This window comes from Gymnoscopelus microlampas (genome assembly GCF_963454915.1).
Source record: "Gymnoscopelus microlampas genome assembly, chromosome: 2".
NCBI lineage: Eukaryota > Metazoa > Chordata > Actinopteri > Myctophiformes > Myctophidae > Gymnoscopelus > Gymnoscopelus microlampas.
The window spans coordinates 49,805,834-49,829,441 of NC_139939.1; the positions used below are offsets into that span (position 1 = coordinate 49,805,834).

At 42.1% G+C, this 23,608-nt stretch overlaps 1 protein-coding gene across 1 annotated transcript; it reads right to left on the reverse strand.

Moving 5' to 3' along the window:
* Window positions 1-713: 713 nt before the first annotated feature.
* Window positions 714-22,764, reverse strand: LOC311053346 (insulin-like growth factor-binding protein 4). The gene is made up of 4 exons (XM_084068821.1): window positions 21,839-22,764; window positions 7,552-7,706; window positions 6,961-7,086; window positions 714-5,919 (listed from the first exon to the last, which is right to left on the reverse strand). Exons 1-4 carry the CDS (start codon window positions 22,194-22,196, stop codon window positions 5,782-5,784), a joined length of 777 nt encoding a protein of 258 aa, XP_083924947.1. The 5' UTR covers window positions 22,197-22,764; the 3' UTR covers window positions 714-5,781.
* Between the last annotated feature and the right edge of the window lie 844 nt (window positions 22,765-23,608).

Genomic DNA, 23,608 nt, shown 5'->3' on the forward strand with positions numbered 1-23,608 from the left:
TTAAAAACTGTCCGGGGTGCTCCCAAAAGCCTGAGTAGATTATAAAATGACCCAAACATTTTTTGAAAGTGAAATATCCCTTTAATTGGTTTCATGAAGGCTTAATGTTTTACTTTAGAGTAGAACATTTTAATATCAATTTGACTTAAATAGAGCTTGATAAAGGGCTCTTGTAAAATAAACTTGTGCTATTTGATCGAGGAGATATGGTTCTTTAAAATATCTGAAGTAGCCTTCCAGATACTACCCAAATCAGATACTAAGTGCCTAGAAGTACACAACAAATCTGTGTGATTGGGGGGGGGGGGGGTCTAGGCACTGTCCAGTAGAATCATATAGTTGTCCAACTTGTATTGATAAGGAAGTTGTTTGAAGGAGGTTGATTACGTTTAACGTAAGTTCTCATATGGATCAAAGTTTATTCATATTATAATTTCATAACATGCTGTAATAACATGTACACTCTTTACCAGTTTGAATACTTAGTTTTAAATGCCCCGTATCATGTAATACTCTAAAGTCTATAAGTAAGTAATAAAGTCTAAAGTCTATTGCTGGCATACATGTTTTTGGTTGCTGTATTGAGGTAATTTTGCAAGTAATAATTTGGGTACAAATGATTATTTCTAGCAGTGCTAAAACTATACTACTAACAAGCAGGGAGAGGAATCTGCAACATAAAACAAGACTCTATTTTCTGATGTGTTTTAAATTAATTTATTACAGTGTGTACATTTTTTTTAATCAAGTAAACATTTACAAAGTAACTAAATCATTCCATTAGTTGAAACTCAACTTGTTCAGTGGTCACTTCAATGTTTGAATATCATTGTTTTGTCCGGTTCAGGTGTACAAGATCTTAACCATTTTAAATCCCACGCCATTGTTACACATGCAAAAGTTACTCCGTCTTCTAACATTAAAATTAACAGATAATGTCCAAGGCAAACAGGAATAGTTTATCTCTCATAAAATGCAATTACAGTACAGCACAGCAAAGTCAGAAATCAAGTAACGTACAAGTAGCATAAATATACACAGTTTATGTAACTAGAACACCTGAAGGCTCTGGATCCAATAGGAAAGCCCAAACCATTTACCATCCCTTCTGAAGGTTAACCCTACTACTTTACCAAGAAAGTGTTATTGATTGTAACACGATCAGTTAATTAAATGCAAGACCTCAGGTGGGGTCAGGTAAATTTGACATCTGTAACACATAAGCCACCATAACATTTAAATGAGCATCAGTGCATCCAAATACTTAATCCTATGTTTAGTTTCTTTGGAATTTTTGTAAAGACATTTGGTTCTTGCCACTATAAAGCTGCAGCAGTAATTCAGTAGACTCTCTCCAATTTGTTTAATTTCTTGCATCTCTCTTAAGATTTTGGTGAATAACCTTTGGTTAAATTGTTAGTTACATTGATCAAAAAATTGTTCGTTTGGTGACAGCAGTATTTCCAACATTGGTAAGGTGGACCCTTGGCTTGAATGCTTTGATTAAATGCCTCATATAAGTAGGTGATATATAGGGTAGTAGTGGATGTATATCATGGAATATGACTGTGGAAAGCAATTCCATTCATGTTTGGGCAACTAGCCCAAACAGAATACAAAATGTATTAATCGGTAAATTGTTTAGTGTCAGCATCACTTAATATGATTAAGCACCGTTTAAAGTAATGTTAATAGAATATAAATCTCTTTGCTCAAATGTGGAATTTATTTACATGACGAATAAATATTGTAGCTTCCTCTTTCATTACCAGACCTTATTCCTTATTTTTTCCCTACTTAGACATCTTTAAGGTTTTTGCTAAAGTGAAACATACATGTAGATACAGCACAGAAAGTATATGTCCATGATTACCGTAGAACTAGTTTAGCTATGCTGTCAGGTTAAATTGTAAAAATGTTGGTTGCTTCTGACTTGAATTGAAAAGTAGAGGAGTACCACCGCGCCTCAGCCAAATCAAGGCAGGGTGAGTGCGTCACAGGAGCGGGACAGAACAGTGGAGAAGAAGGAGACAATGGAGTAGCTCGGACATTTGAGCCTCTTTTATAAATGATTAGTAAAGGTGCTAGGATAGGAGTGACTGACGTTTCGATGAGAACTTCATCTTCCTCAGAGTCATGACTCTGAGCTGCTCCAGTGTCTCCTTCTTCTTGGATTGAAAACTGTCAACCCCCCTGGGTTTATGAAAACTATTAAAAATCAAATTTATCCTTTCAAAAATGTGGCAATGAAAATAAATTGCACATTCTTCTCTTATTACCTGTAAAACTTGCTTTGCGAAGAAGATCTATTTTTCTGTTTCATTATACATTTTTATCTAGCATGTCTCCAAGTAACACATTGTTGAGCGCAGCAGGTTGTCTTATTTTCCCACGTTCCATTTAAGGTCATTGTGCTCTGAACTTGAAAAGGTGTGCCCTGCCAAGTACAGCTGCCCAAATACTGCCATGTTAAAAGAGTCTACACAAAAGTTTGACAAATCCTGTTATCTTAAAGACATATTAAATGTTCATTAAAGGGTGTGGCTCCTGAACAGGTACTCTTACCCAATTTCAATTGGCACAACATCCAGGAGTTTGAGGTCAAGTAATCTCATTAGCAATCTTCCAAGACTCTTAGAAAAAAAACACACCAAACCCAAATTAACCTAATACCTAAACTAAGGCATGTGTGACATAATGCCTAAACTCAACGATTTCAATGTTATGTATACGTACTGTAGGTCCATCAGCATCACTCGGCTATGGCTTTCACACAATGCGTCATGGGTATGATACTACCGGTTCAAGAGCCACTACAGTAGGCTACATGTTATTAGGCTACTGTCTACAATTGGAAGAACAACCCTTAACCACTTAAACCCTGTGGTTAGTTGACCGGATTCCCAAGGCCTCTATTCTAGGCCTAATGCTAGTCCCCGTTTTTGCTCTACCTTAAATATCCTCGTCGAAAATAGCCGATCTACAAGCTCAAAAGAGCTTTGAGCTTGTAGATCTGCTATGTTCGCTGAATGTACATCCCAGAATAGGGATGCTGGGTTTTTAAAAGGTCATCTTATTCAAAGTACAATCAGAATATGGAGAGATACAACACAAATGTTAAATGTTTGTGGCCATGGGATGGAATCAATATGATATAACAATAAATGTTGTGAGCCTCTGTCTTGATCATGCGCTCTCTCTCTCTCTCTCTCTCTCTTTTAATCTCCAAGGCATATAAATCTACTAAAACACAATCCACACAAACATTGTTTGTCAATTCAAAGTCTTACTAGCCTACATAGTAGAATCCTCTACTATCCTAGTGTGTTCAATTGGAATCAAGTGGACCTTTAAGGGTCCATTTGGTTAAATTTGTACACTCTGAGAGTTAAAAGAACACTGAGGACTTTAACTATGGATCATGTCTAGAAATGATTCTTCCCAGGTCCTTTTGCCCTCCTCCTTTAATGAACGCCAACTTACAGTAGGTTCTCATTATAGTGATCCACGACACCAATAATAACCATCCCGACTATATTGACCACTTACTTTATTGACAGGAGTCCCCCAGTGGTCTATACTAGGCCCCCTGCTTTTTCCCGCTACACCAAATTTCTTTGCATCAAATAGCCGATCTACAAGCTCACAATGCATCGTGTGTGTTTTAATACACTTCCCAGGACGCGTTGCGACATGTTGTGAGCTTGTAGATCTGCTGTTTTCGTCTAATGTTCACCCCAGAATAGGGACACTCACACTAGGGTTCAAGTGATTAGTCCTGGCTGGAGTCGGTTAGCAACCAAAATGTACCAAAGGAGGATTCCAGGCCATCCATTTTTGAAGATGAATCCAATCTGAACTGCATTCACATGTCAGTGCACCATGTTATACAATCAAATTGCTGTAAGAATATTAACAGTCTTGCTTAGAGAATGTAAAATGTTAGACGAGGAGCTAAAGAGCTTAAAAATAATATAATCAATGATTTGCTACTCAATGGATGATATAAAAACCTGGCAGCTTGGTTTTCCATTGTGATTCAGAAGTGAGGAATTCAAGTCCTCCAAACTACGTTTAATATTAGGTAGCAAGCCAGGAGCTTTATCATTCAAACTTGTTAATCTCTGCTTGCGTGTATTTATGTTTTTTTCCACACATGACTATGCATGTGCATTTTTATTACACTAGTCGGTAAAACAGCTGGGCAGTTAACTACGGTGACACTGCAAAAGATTATGTGATGTGGCTACTTTTTGTTTTGTTGGACACACGTATTTAGGTCATCCTTTTGCTTAACACCGCCACCTTCTGAAAATGTCAATCTTCAGTTCCCATCTAAAACAAAGCTCAAAAGTGCAGAAGCCATTTTCTTCATTTTGTTTTTGGCACAATAAGTATATAGCACCACCAAACTGCACAAATACTGCCAAGCAGTCTGTTGGAGAGTAATCCTGCATGTTGAAGCATATTCATACAAACATGAGAATAGCACTGGCGTCTTAGCACCAGCTGGAGAAACAAGATTATCCTATCAGCAGTATACAGAGTTCTTAGCCCTGCTATGCTGCCAGTCCCTCTGGACCAATAAGCTAAAGAGAGCTCATAGGCAAAGAGAGGGGATGTAGAGGGGGGGTAGGGGGTGGAGGGTGATGAAGCACATCTATTCTGGGCTTTCAGACCTCTCAGAGGTACAGTTTCCCTTTTTCAAAGCAATCTCTTTTCACTCTTGGTTTTCTAAATGTTGTGAAAAAGCTGCAGCTTATCATCAATTTGTAATTCAAAGCAGGGAATTGTTGCTTCCTCCCTCTACCACATTTATTTACTTTTTCATTTTGATCTAATGCTCTCATCCCATCTTTTTGCTGCTGCTTCACTGAACCATGTTCAGGACCAGACCAGGTCAAAGAGTATTTGCAAATACTTTTGATGGGTTGTTTTGGCCTACTTAGGTGACAGATGGCGAGGCTGGGAACTTTGGCCACTTTGCATAGTTAGCTAAGATACTGTAGGTTATTTGAAAGTTAATTTATTACATTGTTATACTTTTCTCTGAATAACATCTTTGATCTCAATCAAGTAGCATGCTACGTGATGTGACATGATATGAATTGTCCTGGTACACTTGTATCCTTCTGCTGCTCCAAGCAGGTTAAAAACGAATTATTTGCAAATACTATTTCAACCACAACTGATGCCAGTGATCTCATTGGATTGAATCGTTTCTTCTTTGTTTGTTTCAAAGATACTACTGAAACAAATTAGACTAGAGTAAACCAAGATCACGTTTAAAACTCTCATCAAAGGATTCTTTTGTCCCACCACCTGTTACTTAAAGCGCATCTGTCTAAAAAGTATCTGTCTATGTTCACATACGGTATTAAAAACAATGCACGAGTGCGCAACAGACCCATACAGATCACATACACACACAGGGAAACAAACAATAGCAAAAGTACACAACTCTACGGTTTCCTTTTTTGTTTAGAAATCTCAAGTACCGTTGGCCTCAGGTGAAGTGAAGCTTTAGGATTAAGTCCTTTCCACACATAGTTATAATAATCAGCACCAGTAGAATTTGGCTGGTCCTGCCCGCACCCCCTCCTCCCCAAAAACACACACACGCACGCACGCACGCACGCACGCACGCACGCACGCACGCACGCACGCACGCACGCACGCACGCACGCACGCACGCACGCACGCACGCACGCACGCACACTCGCACACACACACACACAGACACACTAACCCCGATACAGCCCACCCCACCCCTACTCCTCCTCACTCCCTTAGGGTAGCAGTCATTAACTGGTGGCAGTCCAGATCCCCTCGCAGCTCTAGTGGTCCTGGTAGTCTCATACCCGTCTTCTGGTCTACGCACCAGCACTTTCCCCGTTGCCCATCGCGCGCTGGGTGGCACTGTTGACAAATGGTACAGGGCACACACTGGTTTCAAAGAAGGTTATGACATGGAAGTGATAATAACAGCTATTCGATTTTATGGGAAGTCGTTAAACTGATTGTACAATTATTAACAGGTCAAAGATTGACTTGACCGTCTCATATCGTGGCAGGTTCCTATGTTCCTTTGTTCACCATCGGAGCCATTAGATGCCACCCTTTATTTATACGAAATCTGTCATATTCACTGTGTGTGCTAATATTTGTATTCCACCTCAGGATATGTCTTAAAAAAGTCTGGGTAAGGTAGAAAAAGAAAACGTCTGTACAACCTAAGAACTTCTCTTCTGACATTTCTGTTGTGCCATAAAATGATTCTTGATTGCCCCTTGTGTGCAGGGGTTACAAACGATGCCACCAGAGTTTTACCATAAAGTAATTATAGTTAAACAGTAAACAGATGGGATTTAAGACTACTTCACAACAACGTGCTATCAAGAGCAGACTGGGGTACTTTTAACCCAGACTCTGGAGGACTGGTGCCATTAACAGGGTTCACTTTTTATCACTGACTCTATGTCTGCTCCTTTGATTGCACACATGGCTAACAGAACAGCACACAGCCTTATCTGAGCTTTTATGTGCTCCAATTCTCTTATTCTTATCTACACCATTGCCCAATCCTACAAAAGCAGTATAACAAAAAAAGGTAATCGCATCCAAAAGCTAATAGCAACCATCACTGCAATGAAGTGATTATTGTTCAACAGTTGAAAAGGAACCACTTTACACGCATTCAGTTCAGCTCTTTAGTTTTCAAACTAAATCACTTTTTATGTGCCTTAAGACATTAGGTCTTGGCACAAGTCAGAACTCTCGCACTAGAATCAGCTGCACATTGTGTTTTGACTTATAGAATGATTGCGCAGTTTGCAGGTGACAGGGGTTGGAAGATAAGCATATCCGTATGGGCTAACAATCAGACAGAGGTTAACAGATTAAGTACTAGAAGCAAAACCCTGAGAAATTACCAGTGCTACCTTTAATGAAACCACAAACCTGCTTGGCATGGAAATCTCCATTCTTGTCACAGTTGGGTATTGGGATTGAATATAGATCCTCATGTGTGCGTGTGTTCGATGCCAGCCTGTCCAGTGCTCTCTGAAGCTCGGCACGACATGGAGCCTATGCCGGAAATAATAGATTAAAATCATATCAAAATTAGGTAGGCTATAGATACCTGTGAGGAAACTTCAGTGAGTTAGCCTACTATTATTCCCCCCACATTTCCTTCATTGCACTTTGATATTTATAATATGTAATATTTCCTATATAGTTAATTTAACACATTATAACTTTAATTAGCACATTTTAACATCTGATTGCCTGGATGAAGGAAGTGTTTGCAGACAATCTTGTGTCACCGACAGACTGCATTTTACCTGCTCTGCATCTTACTTATAAATAACACTTATCTGAGAGTTTACTGACTTTAGTTTTTGCATTTTAATTCATGATATTGCTGCTAAAATATGCATAGTTTATAACCTGTTATCAAACATTTACTAGAGGGTTGTGCTTGAAGGGAGAGTCTCTGAAGGTTTTTATTTGGTTTTAAACTGGTAAGAGGTCAAAGGGCATTTTTCTCACCAGCGCAGCCTTTGGGTCTTCCCTGTTGTTCCTCTGATTGGTCTTGGGACCTATGCGGGCCAGGGTTTTCTGTATGCAGCGTTTGTCCTGGGGACTGCACCGGATGTTGCTGTTGTTTGGGTGCTCGGGGATGATCTCGTCCTGCCTGTCCATTGCTTCCAGGTAAAGACAAAAGTCAGCATGAAGTACATAACTTTAAACACAAATGGCGGTAAATATATAGCACTAAAAGTGGTTCTTTGGCTGGTAATCAAAGGGGAATCTCTTTTGGTGCTATTGCAGCACCTATCTTAACATCCTAAAGGAGTAGTTCACCCAAAAATGACTTATTTTCTATCAATTACACACCCAGGAAGCCTTGAATTCATAGAGAATATATTTTTGACACATACCTGAGCCAATAATTTGATGCCCGGGTGTATTTCCGGTAGGAGACTCAAAGAGACTCCTTTGAGTTTCCTACAGGATATATTGTATCTTTCCGCCGGTAATCAAATTATTGGCTTAGGAATGCGACAAAAACAAAACAATCTCCATGAATTCAATGCTTCATGGGGTGTGTAATTGATAGAAAATTTGTCATTTTTTGGGTGAACTACTCCTTTAAGCCCTATATACTTTGTGGTATGGCAAAAAGCAAAAATAGCTGATCTATAAGATATAAGAGGGTTGTGAGCTTGAACAGTTATTTAAGAAATGTTTTTGTTTAAAAAAATCGAAGAATTTTGTAACCCTCCTTCCCCCCCAGCCCCCACGCATATACACACACATGCACACACACGCTCTACACTAAATAGTGTTGCGTGTCGTGTTGGGATACGTTATATAAACTTGTATATCTGCTATTTTTTACCACGTTTGCCAAAAAAAAGGAAACTTTTCTGGATCTGTCTTGAGAGATTAGCTCCAGAATGATGCTATGGGTTTGTGGTTAAAGGTTCACCTTTGTCACATGGTTCTATATAGAACCATTTGCGGTACCTAAACCAAGCTGAAGAGAAACTCGCTCTGAAGTAGTGGTTCTCAAACCTTTTCATGTCAAGGACCCCCAAATGAACATGTATTTGGCCGAGGACCCCCATCTGAAAATACTTTGTGCCAGTGACCCCCATACAAGATTTGTGTTGTTAAGATGTTTCAAAAGGATTCTACATTTGATCAAGATATTTTGAAAATAGCCAATGTACTATATATACGGTTAAAGTGGTTAAAAAGATTTTTATGCTATATTAACACATTTTGCTGGGGACCCCCTGGAACCCCCTTGAGGGCCCCTGGCCTGGGGGTCTTCTGACCCCAATTTGAAAACCACTGCTCTAAATAACCATACAGGGGCTGAACAGGTTCTTTGTATGGCAGCAGTGCTATATAGTACCTCAACCTTCCTAAAGAACCACAGAAGAAACTGCTGGAAGAACCACAATTTATATGTGTGTGTATTTTCAACTGTAATGCAGCGTGATATAGCAGAGTGGCCAGTGGTGGAAAGTAACTAAGTACATTTACTTAAGTACTGTACTTAAGTACAATTTTGAGGTATTTGTACTTTACCCTTGAGTATTTCCAATTTTCAATACTTTTACTTCTACTCCACAACATCTCAGAGGCAAATATTGTACTTTTACTCCAGTACAATTATTTGAAAACTTTAGTTACTAGTTACTTTTCAGATATAAATGATGATATAATGAAACACACATTAACCACTTTAACCCTATTTTATACATAGGCTATTTGAAAATAGCCGATCTACAAGCTCACAACGCGTCGCATCGCGACGCGTTGTAAGCTTGTAGATCTGCTATTTTCAAATATTTAGTACTTTTACTTTTGGTACTTTAAGTACATTTTGATGCCAATACTTTTGTACTTTAACTCAAGTACATTTTTAATTCAGGACTTTTACTTGTAACAGAGTACTTCTACACTGCAGTATTGATACTTTTACTTAAGTAAAACATTTGAGTACTTTTTCCACCACTGAGAGTGGCCCTTACACATACAGTGGCAAGCAACACGTGCCAAGCAAATCAAAACGAGCCCAACACGACCATTTTAGGCCATTAAGCAAAGTCATGAATGGCTTTTTGATTTGATATCGGTGATGACTTGACATCAGATATATGGGGCGAGAGAGCTACTGGGCTACTCCCACTGTCCTTCTGCATAGCCACTGTCATACAGCTGAACATACAGTGGTGGAATGTAGGCTAAAAACGAGGCCAGGTTAACCTCAAGGACATACAGAGTAGCATTCTCACTCTGGGGGGTAAACTGTACCTCGGCTCTTGCCCAGGCCCTTTTCAACTACTGCACCACATCTATCCTACAAGGGCTGGTGCATTTGAAAACGCAGCCCCGCCCCTGCTGCCCTGCCACCCTCGATCCATTGTGGTTTTGTGCCACATTCACCTTTGCATCCCTATAATCCTGCAGTTCTGTGCCCCTGCAGGCAGCCAGCTGCTTCCTGAGGAAACCCCCCCCCCACCCCACCCCCCCACACACACACATACCCACCCACCCACCCACCCCTGCTCTCCCCCATCCCTTCCACAAGAACCTCTCTCTGAGCCAGATGGAGCCTGTTTCAGGGAATTCTGCACTGTCGCCAGTGGGCATGACTGGAGACGTACCTGTGAGTGTGGTGGACAAGGTCGCAAGATGAGCAAGACAAGGGACTGTGTGTGTGTGTGTGTGTGTGTGTGTGTGTGTGTGTGTGTGTGTGTGTGTGTGTGTGTGTGTGTGTGTGTGTGTGTGTGTGTGTGTGTGTGTGTGTGTGTGTGTGTGTGTGTGTGTGTGTGTGTGTGTGTGTGTGTGTGTGTGTGTGTGTGTGTGTGCGCGCACACACTCGTGCATGCATGCACATGTGTTTTTGTGTGTATGTGTTTGAATGGGTGTCTGCGCGTGTGTACGTATCATAGGTCTCTCCCTGCATTTCAACTTTGGCCTTTAACAGTTGGTAACCCCATATTATATGTTTTTACGATTTGTCAGTGACCTATGGCATTTCACGGATTGGCATTCCAATCTAAACCAAACCATTCACAGTGATTAAAACCACAATGGCTTTAGCGTTCTCAAGCTGTTCTTTTTCTCAGATCTCTGCAACAGATCTGAGACCTGGCTCATGTCTCAGGTGACTGCCAGGCCTTGCTGCTATTGGCAATAGCACACTAAAGGTAGTCCAGTATCTTCCTTGATATTCACTCAAGCGGGTCCTTGACCTGTTTTACTGTGAATTAATAGTCGTCCCATGTTCGTGTGTTACAATACTAGATGTGCTGCTCTGTGCTACACATTGGAAGGTGAGGGAGTCTCACTGAACTTCATTGACAAGGTTGTTACTTGGTTTGGCCAAGGGGAAGTGTTTCTTGTCTGTTTGTATTTTTAGTCTTGTTGCCATTAGCCTTGCTCATCAGCACTTTCTCCCACAAGACCCAGCAGGGTTTCAGCTGTTTCCGCAGTCCCAAGCTGTTCTTTCCCCTCTTTTGCCATTTTGCGGTTTTCCGATTCCACGCTCTTTCAGAGTGCCATTTTACACGAGCCTAAGTGATTTAGAAGTGGGTCAGGGGTGCCATGTCCTGTTTGCTACCACTGCTGTTCTCCAGGGAGGAAGCCACCATTTCTCTATGTGGTTTCACCAAGACTGGATCAACAGCTTTCAGCGTAAAACACCAGTCAGGCTTTTTAGCTGATAAGACACTGTGCTGCTGTCACAGGTGGACAGCCAAAGCTACGGTTGAAAAACAAAACAAAACAAAATAAGAAATAACCTAGAAAATGCTCTCAGAGTTAGGAAGAACAAACTGTAATTATTTGGTATTTTAACAAATTATGTTCCAAAAAAAAAGTTGCTTGATTCAGTATTTAGATATTTGATATTCATTTTATCAGACACGCCCCCTTCCTATACAAACCCATTATAACTTCAAACTCCATTTTTAACATGTTAGATTCATCAAAAACACCTGTCATTGGTTCTGGTAACTCATCCTGCCCTCCTAATACGTGAGGGGGCTGTGTTTTTTCGATTACTTTTTACATTTATTTTATTACTTTTTTTTATTGTATTACATTTTTTTCATTTTCCAAAAAAAATATTAAAAATAAATGAAAAAAGCAATTTAAAAAACACGGTCTCCTCACGTATTAGAAGGGCAATATCAGTCACCAGAACCAAGGACCAGAACCAAGGACCATGGTTAAAATGGAGTTACAATGGGTTTGTATAGGAAGGGGGCGTGTCTGATAAAATGAATATCAAATATCTAAATACTGAATCAAGCAACTTCAAAACCGTCCGGGGTGTTCACAAAAGCCCGAGTAGACGATAAAATGACCACATTTTCTTTTTTAAAGTGAAATATTAAAGTGAAAGTCCCAGAAAAACATAAATTCACTCACTATACTTTTATAATAATCTGTCTAAATGAGCAGCCTGCATCAACCAAAAAGTGTGGTCCAAGTAGACAAGCCTTAAATTATTCAGTGGGAAATGGACTGTATTGAATAGTGAGTAATGGTACACACAGGGGAGACAGAAGGAATGACATGCAGCAATGGTCATTATTCAATCCCATAACATAACAAAAGCCTAGTTTGTTACTCCTCAGAGCTACAAGGAGACTCTGGACTGACTGTCCTTCAAAGTCTTTAGGGCGGTCCTTCATATTGGGACAGTGATAGGTTTGTTAGCGGCCGTTCTCACTGCTGTTCTAGGCCAAAAAATACATTTAATTTTGCTGTCCCCCGTCCCCCAGCTCTGTGTTCCCTATATGTTCCCTCATGCTTTAGGCGTCACTTCGCTACTTGGGCAGGTACCTCGCCATTCTAACGCTGAGGGTATCCTTTCACGTACCATGTTGTTAACAACGTAATGCAGACCATGTCGCCTCCATGTGGAAACTAACCATGTGCAATTTCTAAATAGATTATAACTGATTGCCACCATATTGATATGCAACTCATACGGCACTGCAGAGTCCACAGTGCGTCCATCAACCGCTCAGCTAAGGCCTTGCTCGGCTGCTCCTCCCGGAGCTTAAGGCTTCTGTTGGCGCGCCTGCCTTGTTTTCAAAGCCAAAATGTTTTGTGAGTCAACATGGTCCGCAGGGCTGCATTTCTTTGGCATCAACATGGTGAGCATGCAAAAGCTAGAGAGTTGACATGGACCGCAGGTCTATGTTCCTTTTGTGAAATGGTATGCAAAAAAGGCTGTCATTATAGTAACATCGGGAACAGCCTTTTGCATACCATGACACAGAAGGTCTGGAAGTGGCACTGATATGCTGAGGGAACGTAGGACCTAAGCTGACCCCACTGTGGCTATGCCCACAGATCCACGCAACAAATGTTGTTACATTTCATATGATCTATATTAGTTTACCTAAATTCAGCATACAATAAGTGAAATGAGGCGCAATCCTTACATTGGGCTTCTATTCATGTGCTCTTAAACTTGGCAGTGGTACAACGTTTTGCAGCATAACAAAGTTTTACTCTAATTATCAGTTGAAAGTGGCACATTGTCTGTTCATGCGGAAGAGAGGAAAATGTATTCATGTGTATGATAATTAATATTTTTAGACTGATATTGACTTAATGCTGAAGCTTTATGCATTGTAGTTACATTCATAACTTGTCTTGTAGCGTTTATTTGGCATGTAGTCCATTTAAATACACATGCAAACACAGCCTAGTGATGTCATAGGCCCATTGGCTCACACTTTTAAGACCCCTGCTGTAGTTCATTTGATTGGTTCGGGCTAGTCTCATTATAACAGGCAACGCTACTTTTTAGGACAGTTTTGCATGCGATTCATCCAGTCCACTTGCTGGCTGACTGCCAGAAGTAAGTTGAGAAAGAAACTGGCAACAATAAGTATTGTATCACCAACACCAAGATTTAGATGTGAGCTTTCAAATGTGGATGGAAATACATTCATAGGTGCTGAGGGAACATAGGGATGACCTCAAAATATCCACTTGCACACTATAATTGCCGGAAATTTTGCCGAATGCATTCATGCTTCTTGGAGGAAGAGCCCTGACCACTTAAATGGCTCCATGACCATGACCTTACCTGTATAGTGCCAAATTCAAGACAAAATGTCAACTTTGCACACAAGAGTTAAGACATCCCATAATATAAAACAGTGCTACAGGGATCTTTTTGTAGACCAATCGGGAAGATATCACTGATATGGGTTCCCAGTGCAGATTTCCCATGGATTTTTTTCCCAGTGCAGATTTCCCATGGAATTTTTGGATAAATTAAGAAAAATACTACAATGACATAAACAATGACTAAAGCTATTTTGTTTTGTTCAACAAGATAATATACACATATCAACAGTCTTTGCGTGATTTTTGAGGGAATTGTTCTATGTTCAGAAAGCACATAACGGGTGTAGGAGCCAAATGGGGTTTTATATTTGTATGTGTGTGCACTGGATTGGATTATTGACATGCGATAGATGTAGCCACCGCATTGGCACTTTGGTGGGAGTGTCTCTGTGGGTGTGGCCTCCAGCGGTTACAAGTAATGTAGGCTGCACCAGCGCTCCTGTTTTTGGGTATAGAGGGGTGGGTGTATAGAGGCGCGGAGAGATTGCGCCTGATCCCATTGGTTCACCGATCTGTCCGTCAACCCCCGCCCCGTTAACACAACATTACGAGCGACGCCCACTGCACTCTGGTTGGTTGGGGAAACGAAACACTTCCCATACCGGGTACACCGACGCGTTCCTCCAGGCTTTTCTTTTTTTATCAAAACTAAACAATAAAAGCCTGGAGATCGAGGCTACAAGTAATGGTACTCACCTGCTCACCTGAAGCTGGTTTGACAGTGGGGGTAGGATGAGCTGGGAGGGATAAATTCAGTTGACCGCATTTTGGGGAAATGCTCATTGTTTAATTTATTTCTTTGCACAGATGTATGTTATTGGAACTTTTGTAATATTTATTGTGAAATTGAAGAAAAGCATTTTAAACTTGAGCTTTCATTTGGACGTAAGTCCTTTTAGTTTGCGCGTCACATAGGTTTCTATCTCCCAGGCTTAGCCTGCCGGCTGATCAATTTATTGGGGTTTGCCATCAGCCACTACAACGGGTGTAAGGAGCAGCACACCCTCTAGCGGCTGCTAGCAGGGGTTTTAGTCTCATAGTCTTGTTTCCCAGTTTATGATGACTCAATCCAATTAGTGTTACTGCCTCAAACTGTTCCTGTCAGTCAACAAGAGATGCTGTCTGAGTGCTGGACAACAGTGTTTCATGCTCAAGGCTGGAGAATTCTTAGAACCACCAGTGCTGTTGCCAAACAACCGTCCAAGTTTGAGTTTGAGCAATAAAAAAAAGCCCATGAGAACAATTATAACATTGTTACTCTACAGGCTCTGCAGCGACTTCTCTTTCAAGGAGCACATGTGAGCACAAAAGTGAATCATTTATGTGCGCAACACAAGAAAACAGTTTTAAAAATAATTTGAAAAGTGACCATTTAAAAACATAATTAACATAATTAGGAAAACTGTCCCAAAGTGTAATTCGATATATTGATGATGATAATTCAGATGCCTTATCAACCAATAGTCGAAGCTGATTTATGAGCATCATTTACGCCTGATGTCCCCGGCTACAACTGTGGTTGTTGGATTATGTATTTGTGTAGATTTACTGTCAATGTTAATGAATGACATGTCTACTGTTTATATGCTCATACATGATGAGAAGTGAGTCAAGTAGTATGCCTAGCCTACATTACCTGTAGACATCTTCCAGGTGTGGGGTCATCTTCACGTTGAAGTGATCAGTAAGGATGATTGTCACCTGAACATTGTCACCTCCTTCTTAAAAGGAGGTAGATACTTCCAATTCCACACACTGACAAAGGCTGGATTGAGAAATAAAAACTCATGATCTTGTCACTCTGAGTGCGATCCTTCACTTGGCAAACGTTTGTTTTAAGAGGACAACGCATCAGAGGAGTCAGAGCGTGGTGGTAACAAATAGTTCATTCGCAGCACAAGAATGAATTTTAAATCGTTAAAACAAAGAGATTTTGTTAAAAGGTTAAAGCACTATATTCTGAATGTAATCATTGCTGTTATGTGTAGAGTGTTTTGTTCAGTCACAGGGGTCTCCCCGTCTCTCCAGCTCTTTAATAAACAGAACATATATTTTCAGGTGGGTGACAACATTTCAGCCAAGAGAGTCCGCTACCCATTTATTAGCTTCCAATTGTGTCTGCTCATGTCTTTATGTCATCACTTCCAATTTCATTTGTTTGTATCCTGAATCCTGTCTGACTTCTCTATCCTGATTGGCTAGAATGAGTATCCTGACCTGAATATGCATTTTCAGTTTAATATAGAGCTGGAGAGACGGACGGACGGATGGACGACGACGACGGACGGACGGACGGGGGGGGGGTGCGGGGGGGGGGCTCCTGTTACTGAACAAACACTATCTATAGCAATGAGTACATCAGAATATAGAGCTATTTAACACTTATTTTAACCAAATAAAAGCATTTAACCCTACCTTTAAGTAGGGGTATATCTGTGAAAACTTTTTGATCACTTTTTCCCCCCAACATATGTCACCAAATGTGTTGCATTGTAGAGCCCTGCTTTAGAGTTGTGTCATCTTGAGAAGTTGATTTTGAATTGTTTTGAATTATTGAATTATCCTGTATCTGAGATTTACTGTATCTCTACAGTTTTATAACTCATGTACTGTATCTCATTAACAGAGATCAAAAACTGATCTAGTTTCTCTGAGAAAGTGTGGGACAAATCATAAATAAAGGATCCCGTCAGTATGCTGCTGCTGCAATGCTTCCTGTTGGTGTTGATTTTAACGAGATAGATGAACAGTTTACTCCAGAGGAGTAATCTAAGAATTCATACTGAAATGTTTAACTGTGTGTTCAAAATCAAGAAGAACATTACTGCCAACTCCTTGTTAAAAGAGCTTTTGTTGTGGCAGATTTTATTTTTATTTGTCAAGCTTGGGAGAGAAGACAGAACACTCTGTATAATTCTGATATGTAATTGAATGTATTATGTGAATATACTGTAAACATGCTGTAAGCGTCTTATAAACCCATGAGGGTTGGGCACTTTGTGTGCAGGACACGAAAATAAAATTATCTAACTGCAATGTGCCTTGTCATGCCTTCAGATTTGTCAGGCAGAGTTCCATTTCTACAGAATAACCCCAAAAAAACAAAAACAAATGCCTTTGTCTAATTACACCCACGGTCAGTGGAGTGGGTGTGTTGTAATGGCCCCAGTCTGAATGTATGTCTGTCACAGCGATAACTCTCTGTTTTAATCTGATTTGGATCAAACTTTTGCGGGTATATCAGGACGGATACCAGAAGAGTGGGCTCAATGTTACTGAATGTTGAATGTTGCAATGTTTGCTGAATGTTTTTTCGTCAAAATGTGAAATAATAAATAGTACTGTATGTGAAAAAAAGTATTTACAACGTGTGCTGTCTCTAAAATGATCAAGTGTAAAGCTAGGTGTAGCCGGGGGGTTCCTTCCATTCCGACATCTCGCCACTCCGACTAGTTGCGTCCGCGTGCGGTTAGGGTTAGGGTTAGGGTTAGGTATAGGGTTCGTAACGTTAACGTCGGAAAGGCGACATGTCGGAAAGGCGACATGTCGGAAAGGCGAAATGCACCCGGTGTAGCCTATACTCTGTAGTATGGCGGTCGCGTTGTGACACGTTGTGAGCTTATAGATATCTCCTTAGTGCACCATAATATTTTAGATATAAAGTCTGAACATCCAAATGGTCCCTTAAGGTTCCATTTGGTACCTGAGGTGGCCAGTCTTCTGGGGGGGAATGGTGCCAACTCTTCCAGTTATACCGTCAGGAGTGGGACCTGCACTACTGACATTTTTTTTTATTGAGCAAAGGTCAAGGCCACAGATTAAGGTCTAGGTTTTGCCCCATGCTTATACATGGGTCAGTGTGGGGGAGGGGCCATGGGGTGATGCCTGAAGCAGCAAGATACCCAACACCTGTGACTAACGAGCTGATTGGCTGGCTGCCAACAGTCAGCCACTCAGTTTTCTCTGTGTGTTTAGTGAGAGGGGGCCTCACCGCATGTGGTGCAGGTGTGGCATTTCTAGGTAGAAATTAATTAATGTCAGACATCCAGCTTGTGGTTTCACATTAAAAAAATGTACACAACTGTATCCTTAACTTGGTTGCTTAGTTAATAGCTATATTTGCTCACAGATCTTTTAATAAATAATAGCAGATTGAATTGCAGTAATGCTGAGTATTTATCACTTGTTGATGGCCTATACATGTGATGGCTAGCCATGAATACAGAGAATCTTGTCCTACAATAGAGTTTAATTAGGTCAAACTGTTGGGCTGTATAATTAAGATTATTATGAAATTATTTATCATGCTTTAGGGTATTGAATCAGGGTTTTGTGAATCTTATCCTGCCAGTGGATTAATTTACAGTGATTGAGGACTGTTCTGATGGAAATGTATTTGTTCTCCAGCGAATGTGTGACAGCAAATCACTGCTGAATTGTTGTAATAAACAAAATCTTGTTTTGCGTTTACAAAAGGTATGAATGAACATTAATGGACACGGGCCAGATGTTGTCAGTATTGATGTAGATTCAATGTTCCTGGCAGGTTTGAGCAAGGCTGCTTTAATGTGTTCACATGACATAGGCCTATGAAATCAGAGCACTTTGGGATTGTGATTTCACCATCCTCTCCAGATTGGGTATATTTCATGGCCAAGACCACATTAGATTGTTTGTGTATCTCTTCCTCCACAGCTCAAACAACAGAAGGGGGCTGCTCTCCCGTGGAGAAGGGCAATTAGCTAATCATATTTACTCCTGCATAGAAGTCCCAGCTGTATGAATGTGCAACATAACCCATAGCAAGCAAATATACAACATCAGGGGACATCTGCTGAGGGGGATTTGATAGAATTCTCCTTTGGCACCAGAAGGTACTCCTACAGTGCATACATCCTTAATGAGCCCAAATTGGGGCGTTTCCATGCAAAAACATGGACAGTGAAGAATTGAGGTTATCACATTGGCTGTAAAAGGACAATAAGTCAAACTGGGTCGAATTAGGTTGAGGTTCAACTAGCAAAATACTTGACAGCTTCGTTCATTCATTGGCGCCTGTAGGCATTGGGTTGTTTCATATCTGACATCTGTATCTGTTTGTAAATAATACCCATTTCACAGTTAGCTGGAGGCATTTGAATATGACACCAGGGGAGACTTGGCTGGAATGTTGGAACGGATGCCAGCACATGCATAATGATTTATTCTAAGTATTAAGATAGAGAGGGTTTCTAAGAATTGTATATCAAGAAGCACTGAGGAAGTGCCTTGGTCTTGGATGTGAGATGCAGAATAGTGGTTGCCGTTGCTATGGAAATTGAATTTTAGAACAACCTTAGTCCTGATAAATGTTTGAGAACAGTATTCAGGCTACACAGTTTTAAACCAAGGGAAATAATGGGATCCTATAACATGCATATTCTTGTTTTAAATAGCCTTTGCATTAATACTAAGAAATTGTGCTTGAAACCTGATACAATTATCAAACAAGACTTAATACAAACAGTATGACACTGTCCTGCAAGTATTTGCCAGCACACCTAAATTCACTTCAATGGCCTGTCAGCATCTTTTTCTATCACAGGGTGTTCCTTTTTTATGAATCCTATTTCTTTTCTAAAAAACCCTCATCTATTTTTATCTGGCATGTTCACTGTTGCTAGGAGTGGAGCAGTGCGGGACGTGTATTCAAGTGATGCACCCCCTGGTTTAATAATGCATAAGTGCGGCGAATGCACCACAAAGGACTTCTCCTGGTACTTGTGACTACACAGCAAAATCCTCAGTGTTAGTTGAATTCTGAGAGCGTAACATTTTTCATAGTCAGAGTAAAATCAACACCAAGGATTTTGCAGTGTAGAGTTACTGTCCTCAGCCTCTCTCCGATGCCAGGGTTTACATTGAGCATTCTTATACAGGAGGTTCTGAGACACTGCCGAGGAGTATTGATGTACATTGAGATTTATTGAGCAGAGCCTCCCTGCTTTGTTATGACAAACTCCAGGGGTGAGAAGGAGTGGGGATTAAAACAGAACTTGGCACACAGATTCCAGAAGACTGAAAACAAAAACTTCTAAACTTTCCAAAATGTTCCGTGTGTCGCTGCCCCACCCCGGAGAGAATGGAACAGATAACCCAGTTCTGTCTCGGCAGATCGGACTACAGAACATCAAAGCCATTCGGTAAACAATGTTTAGGAAAAACATTCTCAAAGATTAAGCAGTGTGGTTGGACGGAGCCGGGCCAAGCTGAGACTGCCCTCCTTTTTATCATGCTCTAAACAGCTTTCCTCTTCTTTCTGATTCCGTTTAGTCACGCTATGTGCCGGCCTAACCTATGTTGGCCCCGCACAGGGAGCAGAAGGCTCTCATTTCGGCTCTGGCAGCTAGAGTGCCGATGAGCTCATCTTTGTAGAAGAGCTGGACACGGTGGGCGATGTGCTTGAAGGCTTGAGAGGGGAGAGAGGTGGGGAGGGAGGGTTGGGGGGGGGGGGCTCAGAGAGGGCCGGGGGAAACAGATGCAGCAATAGAGAATTGCTGGGAGTTTAATGTTTGGTTAAGTTCAAAAGTTTTCTGTTCTGGCAGTAACAGATAGCCTGTTGCCACCAGTGATAACCCTCTGGGAAGCAAGGCTTTGAAAAAAAGCAGCTCTGGGCCAATTAGCAGGCGATCTGGAACAAATGAGAGAAATGCATTGTTCGCAGCACGCTTTTAACGACCACCTCCCCGAAACTCGCATGCCATAATGGAAATTAGATTCAGACAACTGCACTGATCCCAAAAAGGACAATTCACCCGCCGTGACAACCCGCGCTAGTCTTTGTAGAGACGAGGGAGAAAAATGGGAGAGAGCGTTCCATCAGTAACATGGGGACAAGACAACATCCTCAAGCAGGCACAGGAAAGAAGAAGGTACGATAAGATATGCAGCATTAGGCGCTTTCCAGGGTTAAAGTGGAAACAGACGTGTAGCTGAAGGAAGTATACTACTAAGGAGGGGGGGGGGGGGGCATACAACAGGAGTCAGGTGTCTGCCAACAAGAGCATGATAAAGACATCACTTGTAGAAAAGGAGTTAAACATCTGCAGCAAACAGGAGGAGGAGGAGGAGAAGGAGTAAGAGAGTGGAACGTAGGTGGAGGAAGAGGACTAGAGACATCCGTGGAAGTGGATTACTGATTGCAGAGAGCTCTAATAGCCCCAGACTGGCCACACTCCATTACAGAGTCATTTCATGCAGCAGACAGGCAGCTTTTATTACCTACTCTCATTACACACACACTGCCCAACATTGCACTCTTCTCCGCACCACACCGCGGATGTCCGTATGTCTGCGGGCATGCTCTCCACATGTGCCTGTGTGCAGGACCACAGATCGACATGCAGACGCACAGTGCATAGACACATGCGAGCACATACTACACGTTCTCTTTACACGATGCAGAATCGTGAGTGAATGTGTGCCCATGCAGCCATCACCGCGGGTCCTCTGTGCTCCTCTCTGGAGATCGGCTATGTGTGAACAGCGGGGGCCAATTCACAGCAAGTGGCCGTGAGACAGCAGTGGAACTGTACTGTATGTGCTCTCACGGGAGCAGCGAGGAGCTGGCGTATGTGTGCTCCTGTTCAGGGCTTAGCCGAGATTAGGGTAAACAAGCAGCACCCCCACCCTGACCCAGCCTGGCTCAGGTAAGACCCAGGGGAGCAGAAAGAGAGAACATTCTGCTCTGCTCAGCCACAGGCCCAAAAGAGAGAGAGAGAGAGAGAGAGAGAGAGAGAGAGAGATGGAGACACACGCCCGGTGATGGAGAAACCACATCAACAGTGACTAGCTGCCTCTACATGATCCACACCGCTACCATTACTCTAATATCCCAATGTTCAAAATAATGTTTGATCATACTGTAGATCATCACTGTTGGAGATGTCAAGGTGTACTGTATCTTGCTCACTGCCCTCGCATGCAACGACACCATTCTAAATGATTTGGGTATTTTATAGTTCAAGTGGTCATTTCAGCACTGTGAAGTGACCCATGATATGGCAGTATCATCGCACCCCATCCTATTCAAAGCACAGACTTTTCCCTATACCCCCCCCCCCCTCCCGAGTCCCCACACACACAAACAACCACCAGTAACACCACCAGATGCATTTCTCACCTGAGTTCTCCTCCACCTCCCTTTCGTCGGTGCACACCCCCTGGCCGTGCATCAGTGAGTGTAAGGGCCTCTCTACCCCACGTGGCGGGTAACAGCGGAGCCCTGTGCCACAGCGAGGGGAGTAGACGCCACAGTGTGACCCCTTAGGCAGGGCGCAGGTAGGGCAGCATCCACACCCTGGCTCGCGCACCGTCTCCAGACAGCCATCCGGCAGACGGCAGTTGGCCAGCCGCTCGTCAGAGCACATGGGGCAACGGATAGCCTCTTCTGTCAGGCACAGCGTCACCAGAGACAGGGCGCCGAAAGCCCACAGGCCCAGGCAGAACTGTGCTGCTGCCATGCCACCTTCACGCACCATGGCAGCCCCCTACACCTGCACACGAATGTATGCCCGATGATGTGCTCCCTCGTTTTTTTTATGCACGTCTATTGTGTCAGGTTTTTGTCTTTTTTTTGTCTTTTTTTGTAGAATAAGGGGGGGGATTCGGTGGAAGGCTTTGTCCGTAAGGGTCTTTGATCTTGCCAGCTGGTTAGTGTTTCAAATGCAGGGATACAATGCCTCTGCTGTATTGGCTGTCCGTTCCTCAGATTCAATTTCACAGAGGCAGAGATGCAAGCCTACTCCTGTTCTGCTTGGCTGGCAAAAAATAGTGTTTTTTAACTAGTTTTCAATATGTTACAAAGAACACTTGCAGTAAGGATATCCACTAGTGCATTCAGGTGAGTCGCCTCTCTTCAAGTTCAAATCATCCAGATCCCGGGAACCTGACCCCTTCCTTTGAAACAGAAGAAGCTTGTTGTGCCAGTGTTCAGATGCAAGCAGGTCATCAAACAACAGTCTTTTGCAGTAATAGCAGCAGTTTCCTCTTTTGCTGGTGTGCAATGCAATGGACTCACTCCTAAGAATGGCTCTACACGAGTGGCTCTCCTTGGACTTTATACTGGCTCATGGACACGCCTCCTTCTACAGTGAGAGAGAAGCTGAAAGGCACAGCGAAGAAATGCCAGGGTAGAGCTCTCACTCTGTCTATGTCTCTCTCTCTCTCTCACTCACTCTCTCTGTCTTTCTCTCTCTCTCTCTGACTCTCTCGCTTCCACACACACTGAAGCTTACATACAAACACAATCATGAGTGCACAGAGAAGAAAGAAAGCTGAATCACCTTCTCACTTGTTTGTGCACACCACAGATAAACACACGTAAGGCCAGGCACAAACTCACACGCACGCACGCACGCATGCACACGTGCACACAACACCACACACATACGTACACACATACACACACACACACACGCACGCACGCACGCACGCACGCACGCACACACGCACACACGCATGCACACACACACGCAGGCAAGCAGGCAGGCAGGCGGGCGCACAGGCGCACAGGCAGGCCAGGCAGGCACGCACACGCACACACACACACACACACACACACACACACACACACACACACACACACACACACACACACACACACACACACACACACATACATTTTGTTTCCTGAAGTATTACACATGAATTACTTAATTTCCCTGAAAATAGACAAACACGTCACATTGAGACACACAAGAGTTTGTAGATCTGCTATTTTCAAAATAATTTTGGAAGCAAAGATTTTGCCTATAATGACATGTTGAAAAAAGGGATGCCAGGGTGGTTTATGTAGCCAGGTGTGCAAGTCTTCTCTTCATTATAGATTAGTTCTATATGATATGATTGTAGCCTCATTAGTTTGCAACATTTTGTAACTTTCATACCAAAT